The 16,255-nt window shown below is 51.1% G+C and overlaps 3 protein-coding genes across 3 annotated transcripts; 1 reads left to right on the top strand and 2 right to left on the bottom strand.

The window, feature by feature from the left end:
• Window positions 1-281: 281 nt before the first annotated feature.
• Window positions 282-4,554, bottom strand: N0V96_000788 (uncharacterized protein; the record flags this gene model as incomplete). The annotated part of the gene is made up of 3 exons (XM_053193226.2): window positions 282-3,808; window positions 3,878-4,004; window positions 4,075-4,554. 3 exons carry the CDS (start codon window positions 4,552-4,554, stop codon window positions 282-284), a joined length of 4,134 nt encoding a protein of 1,377 aa, XP_053049344.2.
• A 2,547-nt stretch (window positions 4,555-7,101) lies between these two features.
• N0V96_000787 (uncharacterized protein) lies at window positions 7,102-9,006 on the top strand (the record flags this gene model as incomplete). Its single annotated transcript, XM_065756041.1, has 5 exons — window positions 7,102-7,110; window positions 7,265-7,738; window positions 7,795-7,850; window positions 7,992-8,048; window positions 8,127-9,006. The coding sequence occupies 5 exons, from the start codon at window positions 7,102-7,104 to the stop codon at window positions 9,004-9,006; spliced, it is 1,476 nt and encodes a 491-aa protein (XP_065615281.1).
• Window positions 9,007-13,375: 4,369 nt separating this feature from the next.
• N0V96_000786 (uncharacterized protein) lies at window positions 13,376-16,183 on the bottom strand (the record flags this gene model as incomplete). Its single annotated transcript, XM_065756040.1, has 1 exon — window positions 13,376-16,183. One exon carries the CDS (start codon window positions 16,181-16,183, stop codon window positions 13,376-13,378), a length of 2,808 nt encoding a protein of 935 aa, XP_065615280.1.
• Window positions 16,184-16,255: the final 72 nt, after the last annotated feature.

Here is a 16,255-nt window from a genome sequence, read left to right as displayed (position 1 = left end):
TCAATACAATCCACAGTATTTACGCAATGTTTGTGAATATAACGGAACTGTCGTCGCCAGAAACAATCCTTAAGGACAGGTATGGCGCCTTTCTTGTCATTGCCATTCTCTACCTTAAGATGATTAGGTTGACTGATATGGGGGGTTGTACGATCAACCAGGTGTTGTATTTATTAAGCAAGTCGCGAATTTCTTATCTTTGCCATGATTACTCTCCTTCAATGTTTACGGGGAACCGAGATTGCATCCTCTAAGTACCTTAGTGTCCGATCCTGGAGCAGCTAGAAACCAAAAAAGTCCGATATTGCATTACCCGCGTTATTGAAAGTTGCTCCAATATCGTTCGCTACACCCACGACCGCATTGCCTGGATCATTGAAGGCACTTCCAATATCGTCCACGGCATGGTCGGCCACCGACACAACGTCATCGGCTACGTGGACGACAACGCTGCCAGCATCGTTGAATGCCGTTCCGACATCGTCGACAGTGTGGTCAATCGCCAACACAACATCATCAGCTGCGTGATCGACTGCACTACCAACGTCGTCCATAGCATGGTCAACCGCCGATACAACGTCGTCAGCTGCGCGGCCGACGGCACTGCCAGCACCATCCAACGCGGAGCCAGCGTCGCTGACAACACCATCAATCGCTTCAGAGGCCTTCCCAACATCCTCCTTGATGTCTTCTGCAATTTCGACGACAGTCCCAGCGATTTCTTCACTAATCTCCACAATCTTGACACCGATCTCCTCGAGGAATGTGCTGGCAGCGGCCTTGATTATTTCCCACAGATCGCTGAAGATAGCCTGGATGAATTTGGTCGGGTCAAAGTGAGATTGCCACTCAATTTTGAGGTCAATATTCTGGTCAAGCAGCTTGCCCTTCACGTTGACGATCAGGGGAGGACCGTTCGCAACGAGGCTCGAAATAGATCCTGAGAACTCGATCTTGGTGATATTGATTAGATCCACAGTGATGCTTGCAATCCACTTGCCGATGTTCGACCCGACACTCATAATGTCGTCGGCAAAGCTCGAAGAGTCCTGCTGGGCAAGTTCGCAGGCCTGTAAGGCCAACTCAATTTCCGCCCTGTGTTTCAGAGCTGCTTCGAAGGCCTTCTCAGCTCTGATAAATGCCAGGTACTCAGCGCACTTGCGCCTGTCGGCGAACGCCTTCTTCGCGGGAGAGACCATGGCCTCCATAGTCTTTTGGCTTTCTGCGAGTGCGGTTTTTGCTTGCGCAGAGGCATTCAGCTCAGTTGAGGACCTTTTCGTGTCTTCCAAGGCTCGGGCTGCGGACCGCACTATCTTCTCTTGTTGCATCTTAAGTTCTTCAAAGGCGGCCCTAGAAATTTCCGTTGCCGCAGCCTCAGACTTCACCAGATTGCTCAATGAAACTGTATCAGTAGCAATCGCGGCTTCCGCAGCAATGAACTCTGACCCCTGAATGACCAGCTGTACAGCTATGAAGACGGCCCGTACAGCTTCTAGAGCTGCGGATGTAGCTGATTGCTCGGCTAACTTGGTGGCTTTCTCTGCCAACAGAACCGGCATGTCCACAAGAGATGCTTCCTTGAGACGGTGGTCAATGTCATCCAGATCCTGTGAAATTTGATCAACCGCAGCGACAGCTTCGCCCAAGCTCTTCCTTGTCTGTTCTAAATCAGAGCGAGCGCTACCAAAACTCAATTTGAAGGCATTGCGCTTTTCATTGAGACCACTCTGTGCCCGGCGAACTTTCTTCTCGCTCCGAGCCTGTGTCTCCTGAAGGCTCGTCTCGGCGAGGTGAGTAGCAACAGCCGCGTCGTGACGAGCTTGATCGAGATTTGCCATGGCAGCAACTACGACATTGGCGTACTGTAGTTCTGCCGTCGCTGCATTGCTCTCGAGCTGCTGCTTGTAGCTTTTTGCCCCAGACTGGGCACGATCCAGCGTCGAAACGATTTCTTGTTCCTTAGCCTCCCACCTCTGCCTGGTTTCATCGAGGCGGATGCGAGCCGATTCGACGGTCGCTTTGAACTCTTTCTCCCTGCCCGACAAAATCCTCCTAGCATCGCCAAGGTCTGCGTAATTGCCCAGCGAGTTAACCTGCTTATCGAGCATCTCAGTTATGTTATCAAGTATGTGTTGCTCCATTAGGCCATAGATTGAAAAATCGGCGTTTTTGAGTGATGAAAGATCTTTGAAGTCGACATCGCCGGTCAGTTTGGCTTTGAGCTTGAACTTGAACCAGTCTGACAGCGACACATCAACCCAGAAATCAAATTTCGACTTAGGATATGCCTGAGCCTCAAGGTGCAGCGCGGCTGACAATCCCCAGAGGTCTACAGCACCATCGATGAGGACCTTTTGTGTTGACGATGACAGCTCGATATCCACGATGGGGTCTTCGCCGATGGCTCCTCTGACCTTGACCGGTCCCAGCTCAAAGTGCTCGATTGTGGCCATGATCTTGACCATTGTGCCGATCGTACAGTCGAACTTGGCCCTCTTGCCGAAAATAGTCATATCGCCCTTGAGAGACACACCTGGTGCATAGTATGTCTCGCCAATAGAGGCGCCAGTGGAGAGGTACAACTGAAAGTCATTGAAGTGCAAGAAGCCATCTGGCTCCGGAAACTGATACTCGCAGATCTGGGAAGCGAATTTGACAAGATCGACGACGCCCAGGTCTTTCACGGCTGCTACAAGGATCTGTTCCTTAGGGTTTTGGCTGAGCTTCATTGCGAGCTTGGCCTCTTTCTTTCCGATCATGATTTGCCCCGCTAGACCGATAGAGCCCGGCATACCTGTCGTGAAGAAGGTAGAATAGACAATGCCGATATCAAGGGCGCATCCCCGAACATTTATCTTTTTGCCGATATCACATGGGTTTGTCCAGTCTGTCAACATCTGCGCATATGCAGCTGCGCCGGAATAACTTGCTTTGAGGCCTAGGGAGAACTGGAGAGGCTTGGGTTGCGTTTCAACTTTGACGTTGAGGAGGGCTTTGAGAATCATCTGGAACTCGAAATCCGTCTTTGTAATCTCGATCGCGAGAGGACCAGTGTAGACGTGCTCGCCGAAGGTTATGGTGCGGTCTGAGGGGAAGATCACGCTCAGGGCAAATTGCCCATCAACTAGAGCAGCGCGAAACACCATGCCCTTAACGCTGCCGCGCATGAGCTTCTCGAGCTCGGGAATGCTGTCAATAATGGCGCAGAATTGAAAGCCTTTGGCGACCGGATAGTTGATTCCTTTGTAGGAGCCCAATGGAGCCTCGTGGTTAGACGCTATCAAGGCCAACCGGTTCAGTGAGATATCCAGGAAAGTTCCTTTCAGGTCGGGAACAATGTTGCTTGTCGTGACATCGCCTTCGACCTCGCCATAAATGGTCCAGCGAAAGTCACCCTCCGAGGTCTTCTCGGTGTGCAGCGCAGCCTTGAGCTCTACACCGTGAATGTTGACGTGCCCGAATATATCGACCTTAGACGCTCGAGCGCACTGCGTGTCGAGCTTGCTGGCAATGAAGACGTCTAGCGAGGCGGCCTTGATCTGAACATGCTCGAACTCGATGTCTCCAACACTACCTTGAACAACGATACCATCTCGCGAAAACTCTAGGCAACCGCTGGTGGATGTATGGCCATTGACGGTCACCTCTCCTCGAAGCGCAAATCCGTTCGATGAAACGCATAGACGCATGGAGCTCAGCGCAACATCGTGGGAAAATGAGTCAATCTCTGTTCCGATCAGCTCGTGGAAGATCTCGCCGACATCGTGCAACGTCAAATCGCCAATATACGCTTCGAGGGAATAGAAATCTATGCATGGCAAGACTTTAATTAGGGATGATACTTCTATCGAAATATGTTATGAGGGTATGTTGGTACCTTTTGAGTAGTAACCGTGAACACCGATTTTTGTCTTCCTCAGTTCCAAATTTGCCTCGATTCCCACCGAGAATGTTTTCTTCTCGGCGGAAGTCTGGATCTCAGCCTCTAAGGCAACGTCGAACAGCTGAGTTAATGAGTTACAGTCAGTTATATTTCAGTTTCTATGGTGAAAATTGGTACCAATCGAAGAATACCTTCAAGCCCTTGATGCCAAAAACGTCGTTCCATTCATCGTCCTTGAGGCGAAGTTGCAAACGCCAAGAGTGAATTGTTTTGCGGAGATAGTACTCAACCTGTAGGGGAATAACAGTACCAGGAACGCTGAGATCCAGCTTTCCGAAAAAGCCATAGCCTAATTCCCAGGTGCTTCTTCCTCTATCAGAAAGATTGTATGTCTGATATCCGTTGAGCTCAATACCAATTTGTCGAAACTTCAGGACGTCCAGCACGTTGACCGAAACATGGTCTAGAGAGCCACTCAGTACGAAGGAAGGGGGGGTTGGAGGGAAGGCATAGTCGCGGAACCCATCCAGCCAAGCGGTGAAGCGGATAGAGGGTGTATCCTGGTGGAAGAAGTCCTGAAAGAAGTCCGAGACGGGCTGCAGGGCTCCTCGAAAGACAAGCTCGGACTCGAAGTAAAGCCCTTTGGTCCGGCTCAAGAGGCCATCTAGCATGGCTTCCTCTTGGAATCCGAGTATAGGATTCTCGAGCGATATCATGTCCCATTCGCTGCCTTTGAGAGAAGGAATAAAGGCCCCCAGCGAGATGGGCCCATCGGGCGAGATTCTGATCTCCTCATGGTATGGATGTAGTAGGCTACCAGCGTGCTCGTACACATATATCTTAGATGGAATGAGGCCAAAAAGCTTTAGATCGCCCACATAGGCTGAGTTGGATAACCCGTTCAGGCTAGCTGAAGCGGTATAGTCCAAGGTAGAATCTTCAGGGAAGAACGGATTGGTGTCTTTGGGCAGAGGCGAAGGATCCGGAGTGGGCAGTCCGTACTCCGAGAAGGCAGCAGGAGTTGGACCTAGATATTCATCCGGTAGGGACCGAAAGTGAATCTCCTTGCCACTCGAATCGAAGGCAACTGGCTGCCAGTTCGTGACCCAGGCTCCTCCAATTTCGAATCCGGGGGACGAGCGATCCTGTCCGATGCTCCGAAGTAGGTTTTGGTCCACTGTACCAATTAGTGAAGTTATGGAGCCTTCAATAGAGGCTTTGAGCCCTTGAACATCTCCAGTGAGAGCTTCTTGTTTCAATGCTTTCAAAGGCGGACTATTGTCATGCTCATTGCCGGATGAAGAGCGCTTGCGTTTCAAGATGATGTCGAAATCCATAGCTGAATCCATGAATGACCCAGTATATTCCGTCTGAGGAATAAATGGCTGAAGTATGAGGGTAAAGGAAAAGTGTCTTCTTCGAAACTTGAAAATGCCTGAGGAGACAACACAGCGACTTTCAATATTAAAGGACGGAGGGACGACATGATATCCTCGACAACACAAGGTTCGAAAAGCCTAAGTTGAATGCGACACACGGTTCGTAAGCCACAGTTTACATGTGGTAGCTTCATGCTCAGCTGAGGAGACAATTGCCGAAAGAAGAATGCTTCGCGTGAAGAAAGCTGATAGGCCGAGTCTCCGAAATGAATGTAAACTAAGCACGCTATCGAAAGGTCTTGCTACGATATCTTTCGGATACTGTTATCTATGAACCCCCGTCTAGCATATTCAGGACTTCTATTTTACTTGTTTTAGATAGTAGAGGGTAGTAGGATGACAGCCTGATGCTGCTTGCGATGCTCATGAAACCGCATTCGCATTAGCCTTGTCCCTACGCGAAATCAAAGTTCGAGTGGGCTGCAGCAACTAGAGGCCTGGTGTCTACGGGAGATGGAGTCCGGATTCATCCTTTGAACGAATGATGCATGCCTTGTTATGAACCGAAAGCAATCATAGGCTCAGATACGTGATGGCAGACAGCTTTTCGCCTATATTTGTTGGGCTGGCGTGGCGTTTGTTGCGCGATTCGTATTTGGGAATAACTCTGGCCGTGAGTTTTGGTATATGCATTCTGCACTGAGGATAGCTCTATCTGCTAGCTGCAAAGTTCCCAGCTCCCCTCAGCTTGCTTTTCACAGCCGTTCAGTCTATAGCAGGGCCTCGACCAGCCACCAAACAGCCACCCGCACTCATTTAACTTAGGCCTAGCTCAGCAGTACAAGGCAGTGGCCAGCGCTGCCGCTACGCTTGTTTCCTGCAAACAGTGTTACATACAAAGCTTACGTATTCGTTATTGGACCGGGATGATGGGACAGTCCGTCTTATGACTTGAGAGTGTGAGCATGCAGGCTGAATCTAATGCTGAAGAGGGTTCTTCCATTCCTCACATGGTCCATAAGTAGTACATCCAAAGTCGCTATCCTGACCCTTTGGAGACGCCTATCTCTGCTTGTTTCCCCAGTGCACGCCTCGCAACCTTGTTGACGCAAATTTGATCTTAACATTACGCATCCTTATTACCTCCGCGCAACATGCGGACACGCAGACAATACAACAAGGACACAACATGGAACCGCTGTATGCTAGGCAAAGAAAGCCTATGGTACTTCGGAAATGAAAAGTCTCGCGCCATTTCATTTATCGCCCGGGAGTATTTCAGTATAGACCCAGAGGTCCCCTTTGACGACAACATCGTCTTCGTGTCTCTCAAGACGGTGCTCGGCTTAGGATCCTCCGTCTTATGCGAACAAAACAATGAAGATTATGATAATGCAGCAAATGATAAAAAGGACAAGTAAGATGCCCACCATAAACCTGCAAAGAGCCTTAACTACTAAGTAACGATTGACTCTAGAGTTTATGCGTGGAATGATGAAGAGCTCCTCAATGAGGCTCCCACGGGCTGGAAACTATCAGACGAGAAGAGAACAAAAGGGGTTGAGATTGCTGTCAGGCTGAGTAATGGCAACACAATCAAACTACCGATCCGGGTTAAGACCTTTGCCAAAGCACTTGATAACTGGACCACATACGTTCGACGAGTCCTGTCCTTGGGCAGCGGAAGTTCCTTCAAGCCGACACGTCAATGTGACATGCCTCTAGTGTGGCCGCTACTTGTGAAGCCTTTAGAAAAGCGCCAGAACCTGGTACATCCACGATCCTACCAAGACCTCAACAGCTTTTTCCGAGGTTTGATAAACGATGCAAATACAGCCAATGACCGGAGTAAAATGACGACTGGAAATGGCAACATCGACGACGGAAAGTGGAAGTTGATGCTTTATGACGACTCGCCATCGAACTGTGCGCATCAGTACAAGAAAGTAAGCCGGGTGCTGCATTCCACGCTGAACAGTCGTCTCACCTGAGTGTTGCACAGATGTCGGATGCAGATCCGTTCGAACTCTACTCCACTTGGATACACGAAGATGACTGGCACTCGTACATGACGATGCTGGCGGAAACAAAGACAAATCCCATCCGAAAGTTCATATCCCTCAATAACGCGGATGTTCATAAGACCTTGGATAATCTCTTGTTCAAGGTGGGTTTGCGGGACCTCAATATCCAGGGTAGCTTGTCTCCTGAGGAGCGAAAGGAGCATGAGCTCGATCCAAGTCAGGCGAAATTTGACAAGGACGCTGTCGAAGAGTTGAACCGAAGGAGGGTAACCAAGGCCGTCAGACAAAGGCGACTCCAAGGTATCAAGTCTCAGAACAAGACTTACAGATTCGCAAACGGGCAGGCTACCATTGAAACCGGGTTGTCAGTCGCCAAGATGGATGCCGCTTGTGGCAAGCGCCCCTCTCAGCCTACTCAGGCCGCAGTCATGGGAGACTTTTCAGCAGGCGATGTAAGAGATCCGTCCATGATCTAAAGCTTTTGGTAACTGATAGTTGTGATAGATAGCGCGAGGCTTGGGTTGGGAAGAAAGCCGCCTTGCTTCTGGTTTCTATTCCAGCGAGGTCAGTAAAAACTTGATTGGACAATGGCAGTCATGTCAACATGCTGACACCGATATCAAATACATTGCAGTGGCTACATCTATCCGCATTCTCTTTTGGTGGGTTCTTGCCAGCTGGTGCAAAGTCTGGGTTCTCGACCAGTCAGAACTTGGAGAATCTGATATTTGGAACATCCGAGACCAACTCCCTCATGACAAGGTACCCTCATATAATCAACCTCGCGAACATGGGCTTGTCTTTAGTGAATGCTTCGGCTGACACATTTGCTATGTACAGATACGAAATGGCTTGGCAAAACCTGTACCGCGAAGAGCAGGAGATCGAGAATAGAGAGGCCAAGGCACAAGGAAGGAGGCCACGTTCCCTAGAGGGACAGCTGAGCATCCACTGCAACAACTTCTCTAAGCCCATCCGGTACGACTTCTACGGTTTAGACAATAAGTACAAGTTCGAAGATTTCACCATTCCACAACATTCTGTCAACAAAGCGGTACAAATAGCTTTGGATAATCAGGGAAGCGACAACCCGCAACTAATGTGCGCGGCATACGCTTCGAACAATGACACGGCGCAGCTTGGTCAAGATAGCCCCGAACCTGAAGAGGCTGCTTTCATTGACGGGATGCTGGCGCTTGCGCACGACTTTTCATTCGTTGTCTACTCTATGGAGTACAAAATCCAGAATAATTTCTGGTCGAGTATCCTGAAAGAAGATAAAACCACAGCCAGCTTCACCTTCTATCCCTTTCAAAGGTCGCTTTATCATCAAGCTGAGGCGGTCCTCGACGCTCTTGTCTGGAAAAAGCTGAAAGACAAAGCCGGCAGCTTTTTCGAGGCAGACTTTGGGGAGGAAGATACAAAATCGATTAGCAAGAACCACTCAGAGTCAATTGACGAGGAGAATGCGATGGTGAGTATTGCGGTGAATGCAATGGCGACTACAGAGGGTGATGTAGAATCAATTTGCGAGGAGGACACAGAGTCAATTTACATGGAGAATGCAAAGGTGACTATTGAGGTGGATGGGATGGAAATAATTGAGGAGGGGAACGCAATGGCTGTGGTTGAGGACGATTCAGACCTAGTAAGTCCAAAATTCCTCAGAAGCTGTGATCGATTGAATACTAAAAGCCGCATAGTTAAAAGGCAGACATGAGGTTATCAAAGACAGGAGCCGCTTGAGAAGGATGGATGACATCCATTCTGATTACAAGAAAAAGTACTTCAAGGTTATCAAAGACCAGGTGTCGTCACAACAGCGGGGAAAGGGTTCTTCCTTCCTTCATTGGAATCAGCAATAGCGGCTTGTTAAAGAGCGAGGTTTTGCTTAGGGCCTCAATGGTTCCGTCTCCAGTTTTTCCGTGGTTTCCGCTCTCTCTCAAACTATTCATAGGTAGGCGGATATAAGGAAAATACGTCGGACAAATATTTCATTCGTTATTACCCCAACTACCTTAGATAGGCATTGACTCCATCTAATACTTAGCGGCATAGCTTCACCGTGGGGTATACTGTTCGACTTGAGACTATTGTATTCATTTTATTCAGTGAGAGAACTATGGTGCACCCTTCACGGGAGTGTACATTCCATTATGATCCACCTCGAGAGAGACATTACTCCCCCTGGAATCCTCAACATCAACGATCTGGAGATTCCCATGCACTAGCTCAGTTGAAACTCCCACGTGAAACCTGGTAAACGTCCTCAACGAACTCCGATCGAACAGGTCCATGGAACTCGCCGGCTTTACCCTCTTGCTCGCGCCCGAAATTCGACGCACGTACTCCGCGGGCCACGCCTCAGATTCAATCCGTACCGTTTCCGCAACCTCCTCAATTGTAGATCCGAGCGGTATACTCACCACTCGGTTCACCATCCACGACGGCGCTTTATCGAAGATGACGGTGCCACCATACCCGGTCGCGGTGGACATGTACTGGTACTGTAAGACAAGAGCAAGTGATGCTTCGTAACGATTATGTTGCAGCGGAATTACAATCGGAGACGCAAGACCATATGATCCGACCAGGCGTTCTGTTATTGGTAAAACGTCGGACTGCATTCCATCGTTGTGTTGACCCCACGTCGACGAGTATGGGGTACCAAGAGTAAAGCCCTGGGGCAGCGTCCGGATGGCACACCCCCAATTCGGTGCATAACCGCGCTCATCTCCGATATCTCGAAACCTGCGCGAGGCTTTCAAGTAGATGAATGCTGAACAAAGTCTCTCATTTACCCAGGCGGTCATTGGATATTTGAAGAGCTGGTTTGAGACCCTATAGTACGACATCCCGTCTGGATGGTCAAGATTAGGTGAGGGCCTTTTGGTACTGTGTAGAGAAAGTGCGATAGTATTGAAAATGTCGGTGCGGCGGCGGCAAAGCAGAGGCGCCAAGAATGCAGTCGAGGAGGGGCCGTTCACCCACTTTGAAGGTGTCTCTGCGAGAAGTGGCGTCATAAAGGTGATGCCTGAATTTTCGATGCGCACTCGGGCACTGGTAGTGACATGGAAGATGGGGATAACGTCGCCGGAGTGCGTAAAATCTTTCGGGCTTGACGCGAGGAGTGACCAGCCGTCTAGGGGGCTTGGAATTCTGACCACATTTCCCTCATGCGGGTTCCCCCACGCGAAGATGGACTGGTCGTCGTTGTCGCGAATGATTGCCTCTTGCAGCCTCTGGAAAGCCTTGATACCTTCTCCGTAGATGAGGGGCATGTTGACATCAAAGATTCCCAGCAGACAGTATGCAACGTCCTCAATTCGGGTTGTTGTCCTTTCTGATGCCCAGCTCATCCGCTCGGCTACACTCGCGCCAGCCAAACCCCTCTCTCCCGACAAGTAAATACTCTCGATCCCCGTCTTCTTTTCAATGACGCCGCGGAAGAGGGTTCTTGACCCTACAAGTGTCCAGTCTCGATCATAGAAGTCGAGAGATGACGGAGCAAGGAGCTCCTGGAGCGTCCAGCCGCGGGTGAACCACCGACTCCCTGCCAGAGTCGTCTCACACTCGTCGGTTCCAGGCTCACAGCATTCTACATCGGAGAGATATGCGAGGCAGATGGCGGCCTCTTTGTACCACCTAAACATCGAGTTGATAGCCTCAGACAGCTCACTGCTGCTGGCCTTATCAATGCAGCATGTATCGATCCAGAGCCAATCATAGCCCCGGTCGTGGGCCACGCGACATGCAGACTGAATTTTGGTCCATCCGGCTTTGTCAGATGGACCATTTCCGAGATCTCTGAAGAGAACTTCCTCTTCACCCCACGTATGCGACAATATTGCGTATTTGGGAACTTGGCCCTCGACGAATTCGTGAAGCGTCAACGTTTCTGTCTCAAGGAGACGCATTTTGAATGGCGGACTCAGTGACCTGGTCACCTAATCGCAGCGTGAGACCGCAGAGATTCATCGACAATTTCTCGCAGAAAGAGGTTGAGGGGTAGTCCGTATCAGGCTATCAGCAATCAATGTGCTCTCAAGCAATGATTGGGCTACTCCGTAAGAGGTATGTCAGCGCCGCAGCCCTGCATGATGCCCCTGCCTGACCCGAAGAAACGATTAAGCATCAGCTGGTAGGTGCTACAATTTATAGTATGGTAAAATTCGGCTTCGATGTCAGCCGTAGCGATTGATACAAGTCCCATTGCTATATGCAAGGAAGCAGATCCAATTCAGCGAGAGAAGACTTTGGACCACGAAGCCAACAAATGTCGTGGGATTGTGAGCAGAGAGCAAGCTTCAGTCAAGCAGAAGCAGTCGACACCGCCACTGACTGATTCCCATGTTAAATCCATATCACAGTCGAGCTTTTGACCTCATGTAAAAGGTACGATGTTGATGAAGAACGTCGTCTCAGAAGGACAAGAAACAGCCATCACCAACATTGAACCCACCCCCAAGCTGACGTAAGGCACCAGCTCCCTCCAAAGACCCTTCCCCTCCTCCAAGAAGGTCACCAAACGGCCCAAGCTCCTGCCCGCCGCAGCCCCACGAGCTTAAGCAGCCAAAAAAAAAAAAAAACGGAAGTCAAGCCCATGGAAGCCCGGACCAAATTACGGTCCCTGCCTCCTTCCACCCCGCCAGTCGCCCCTTGGTCCAAGCATCCGGCCCGTGCCCCTCTCCCCCAAAATAGGAAACAACGAAGAAGCCCGAATGGAAGGAAGGAAAGAATGCCCCGCGACTCATGACTGGACCCCCGCCTCAGTGACATTCTCACATTCCTAGCGAGGTACGGAGTACTCTGAGCATTTAATTCGGGGCAATCAATCATACTCTGCCAAGATGTGTGGATTATGAAACGATAAACCATAATAGCACCTTTTTTCACCCCCTGATAACGTACGAAGGCCTTATATTCAATACTTCGCCCTCCCAGGGAAAGCACGCTTTGTGCGAAAAGTAAAACTTCGTCCCGTCGTCCCCTCGCTTATCGCATCCCGTATTTCTCAACACCAAGACCAACATCGCAGCATCCAACCACCAAACATCACCAAATCCACCGCCCTTTAACTCATCCCTCAAACCAAAAGACCGCAAACCAAACTTCCCACCACTTACCCCCTCAAAAAAAGGGCAAAGCCAAAAAAGGAAAATTCGTCATAAACTCCTACACACTCAACCTCCCCTCCTCAACCCAACCCCAGTACCACTCCCTAATCCCAAAAACCTACCAAACCCTCCTCAACATCCTCACCATAACCCCCCTCCAACCCTTCATAACCTCCACCCCTCTCACAGCCCTCACAAACGCAGCCTACTCAGACCCAACCTCAGACTTCTACTCCGGCGCCCACACCCTCCAACTCCTCGCCTACGTAATCGCACACGTCCTCGTCTCCTACACAAGCTACTTCCTCACCTCCCCCGAACACCACGCCGTCCCGCCCAGGATCCAACTCACAATCTGGAGCTCCTATCAATTCGCCCTCCTCCTCGTCGACGCGTCCCTGCTCTACAGCGCTCGGATATCCTGGGGCCTCCAGGGGAACCTCGTGAGCCCGGTGCGGGAGTGGCGTGGTGTAGACTGGGTCCTCGTGGGGTTCACGCTGATGGCGGCGCTCACTAGGGTCGCATTCCTGTTCCGGGTGGGTTTTCCCAAACAGCTATCGCCCGAGGAGCGACGGAAAGCTTGGGATGAGGACAATAAGAAATTTTGGGATGGTGTGAATGATGGGACCTCCGGCATAGTGTGCAATGGTTAATCGGCAGTCATGGTCACAAACGAAATGGAAGCTAACGGCCTCGCGTATTTGACATCGCGTGCCTCTGATTACAGTAACGAAATGAATTAGGGTATCATCAAGTCCAGTCTATCCTCAGCCCATCCCGCCAAAAGTCGTCTGAGAATCCAAACATGATGCCCTGTAATGCTGTCTGCTTCTCCTAATGAGTTGCGCCTCCCTAAAATAGGCTTATTCTATGATCCAAACAATTCCACGCCGGGCCACAATCGTACAAAACATTTTCCTCTCATAACAGCGTCAAGATAACCCCGATTAAAACCCCATCTCATCATCATATTCATCTGAGCCCGAATGCTCCCTTTTCAACAATGAATCGGACGGGTTGTCTTGCTCTTCTCCGGAAGCTTAGCGGCCTTGCCCCACGCCCACCGTGGTTCGTGGCAGTCGACGTCGGGCTAGGCAATGGCAAAGGCACCTGTCCCGGTGACAGGCCATTGCCGCCACGCTCATCGAATCCCCACCGCATGACACCTCCGCTTCGGGTCCAGTTCTCCAAGTTCCGGCACTGACTAACGTCGACCCATTGTAGCCGACTGCACCCCTCGAGCAGATTCTCGACGCCGCCACCAGTGACTCTAACGCAGCCGCGGACCGAGATACCCTCCAACTCGTTCAGGTGTAGTGCAACCGACTGCAAGCTTGCATCCGAGACGGCACTGCCGCAGAACGAGAGGCGGAGTTCGCGCAGCTGAGGTAGTCCCAAGGCGACGACTTCCGTGGCAGTATCAGAAAGAGCGCAGCAAAAGGACAGATCCAGGTGTGTCAGGTTCTTGGCCGCACCGACGAGGGCGACGACCGCATTATCAGAGAGGTAGGTGCAGTCTGCCAGGCACAGATGAGACAGGTTCAGGAACCGGTATGGAGCCCAAGACTGGAAGCCGGCGTCTGTGATTGAGGTGCATCGTGTCAGGGATAGCGATTCCAACCGATTGGACGCATGAGCGGCAAGATGAGCCATCGACCTGTCAGTGATGTGCTTGCAATACGACAAGTTGAGGTGCTTGAGGGCGGGGCAGCCAATGATGGTGCCCGGCTTGGGGATGTTTGCAGCTCTCTGTTGAGCCTGCTGTGTCACGGCCTTTTGAGGTTTCGACTTGGCCGAAGAGCTAGATATCACCACCTGCTTGCTGGGCGGTTGGGGTGGTGGCGGCTCGGGTACTACCCAGCCTACGACACGTGCTAGTAAGTTGTCACCAACCTTGCGACAATTGCTCCAGTCGATCTCTTCCAGGCCCTTTGCGTTCTCGGCCATCTCCAGAATCTGATTCGCAGAGACATCCCACACAGATCGCATGCGCCATCGCTTAACATTGCGGCCACAGCTCTCCCAAAGACATCGGAAACCGTCGTCGGTAATGTGGAAGCAGTTGCTAATGTCAATCGTCTCCGGGCGGTTGCCGACGAAAGGACCAATGACTGTTCGGATGGCCAGATCTGTGACTCTTCTATTGTGCTCAGACAAGTCCAAATCCAGGCAGACCTTCGGGTGCGTCGTCAACAGCTTGCGCCAATGAGACGAAATGATTCGCGCGTTCATCAGCTCCGCAACATTGAGGTATCGGAATGCTTCCACGAGCAAATCGTCGGGAAGAGCTGGGGCCTGGGCCGGATGTGGACGCCGTGGCAGTGTCCGAGCTCGCTTGACGGGCGCTTCTTGCTCGGGTGGCGACTGTGGCGGAAAGGAAAAGCGAAGAGGTGTCGACTCAATCTGGTGAGTTCGGAAGCCGTTCGTCACTATTGATGAGGCGTTGTCGGATTGCGGAGTAGGCGGGGCCAGGGAATTGCGTCGCCTATTTCGCATATTCTCCATGTCCACGCTCAAGAAAGGATCAGGGTCCTTGGGTTCCATCGTTTCCATATCGTCCTTTGTAGGTGACGTCGGTTTTGAGGGTGTCGTGAAGGTGACGTGCGGTAGAGCTTTGGGTGTTGTCGGGGTCGGGGGATCTGACTTGCTGGTTCGTTCCATAGGGTCTGCCTCCGACATTTCAACGTCTTCGTCAGAATTTTTATATCTCTTGCGAGCTGTCTCCTCAACCTGCGACTTGATATCGGGTGGGCATCGGCTCCAAAGCGTGTCTAATGCGTCTCCAGGGATCATTAAGCACTCGACCGTTGTAATTGCCCGCACCGTCGCTGTTCGACCCTCGGACAACCCAAGACTGGCCACTTCTCCAAAGTATTGACCTGCTTTTAATCTTGGCCTGAGATAAGTCGCACGAGCCATCTTCTTTGGGGGTTCATTTGGTGCTTCGTGAACAACCTCTGCTTCACCTCGAACAATGAAGAAGATCTCGTTGCCAGCCGATCCTTGTTGGATGATGTCTGTAAAAGGAGGGTATGTCTTTGGCTGGACGCTGAGTCCTAGCTGATGGAGGATGTCAGGAGGTAATGTGGAGAACAAAGGCAGCTCTCGTAATGTTCGTCGCACGTTGACGAAACCACTCCCGAGAGCACTGCCTGCAGCAGGGTCTTCAATGGCGCCAGGACTGGGAGATTTTCGCTTCTTAGAGTTGACGACGGTACCCTCTCTGATGGTGCCTACCTCACCCGTAGACACCTCTCCTGGCACCGGTTCTCTTGCTCCATTGGTCTGTGTCGAAGCAGGCTTGATAAGTTGCCCGCCTTCTTGGCGCTTCTTCTTGAGAATGTTTAACCGCTCTTGAGCTTCGTGACGAATCGCCCGTTCCATATCCGGGAATTTCGGTAACTCGGCCTGGAGGTCTTCCTTCTTAAGGACCACGAGAAGGCATTTTGTCCGAGCCACAATGGTCGCGGTTCGCGGGACGTCCATCAACACACCGATTTCTCCGAAAAAGGCACCGGGCTTGAGTTCTGCATAAATGGCTTCACCGTCTCTAGAGGTGACAGCCACGACTCCCCGCACCAGCCAGTACATTGCTCTGGCATCATCGCCCTCTGTGAGAATGTGGTCTTGTGCAGCATGAACTTGTGGTCTCAAATGGTTTCCGATGGCAGCCAAGAACTCCTCTGGCGCAGACACAAACAGGGGAAATGATCTGATGCGATCAACCAAGTCGAGCGGCATATCGCGGATGGTGGAGGCGGTGAGAGGAGATGGCCGCATGGGGCGGGTAGGGTTCGTGTCAACGTTGAAGGACCTGAGGAGTGAGAGGGAATCTGGCACCCCGCCCGCGCC

This window comes from Colletotrichum fioriniae (genome assembly GCF_027942845.1).
Source record: "Colletotrichum fioriniae strain IMI 355084 chromosome Unknown scaffold_1, whole genome shotgun sequence".
NCBI lineage: Eukaryota > Fungi > Ascomycota > Sordariomycetes > Glomerellales > Glomerellaceae > Colletotrichum > Colletotrichum fioriniae.
This window is presented reverse-complemented; position numbering and strand designations above follow the sequence as displayed.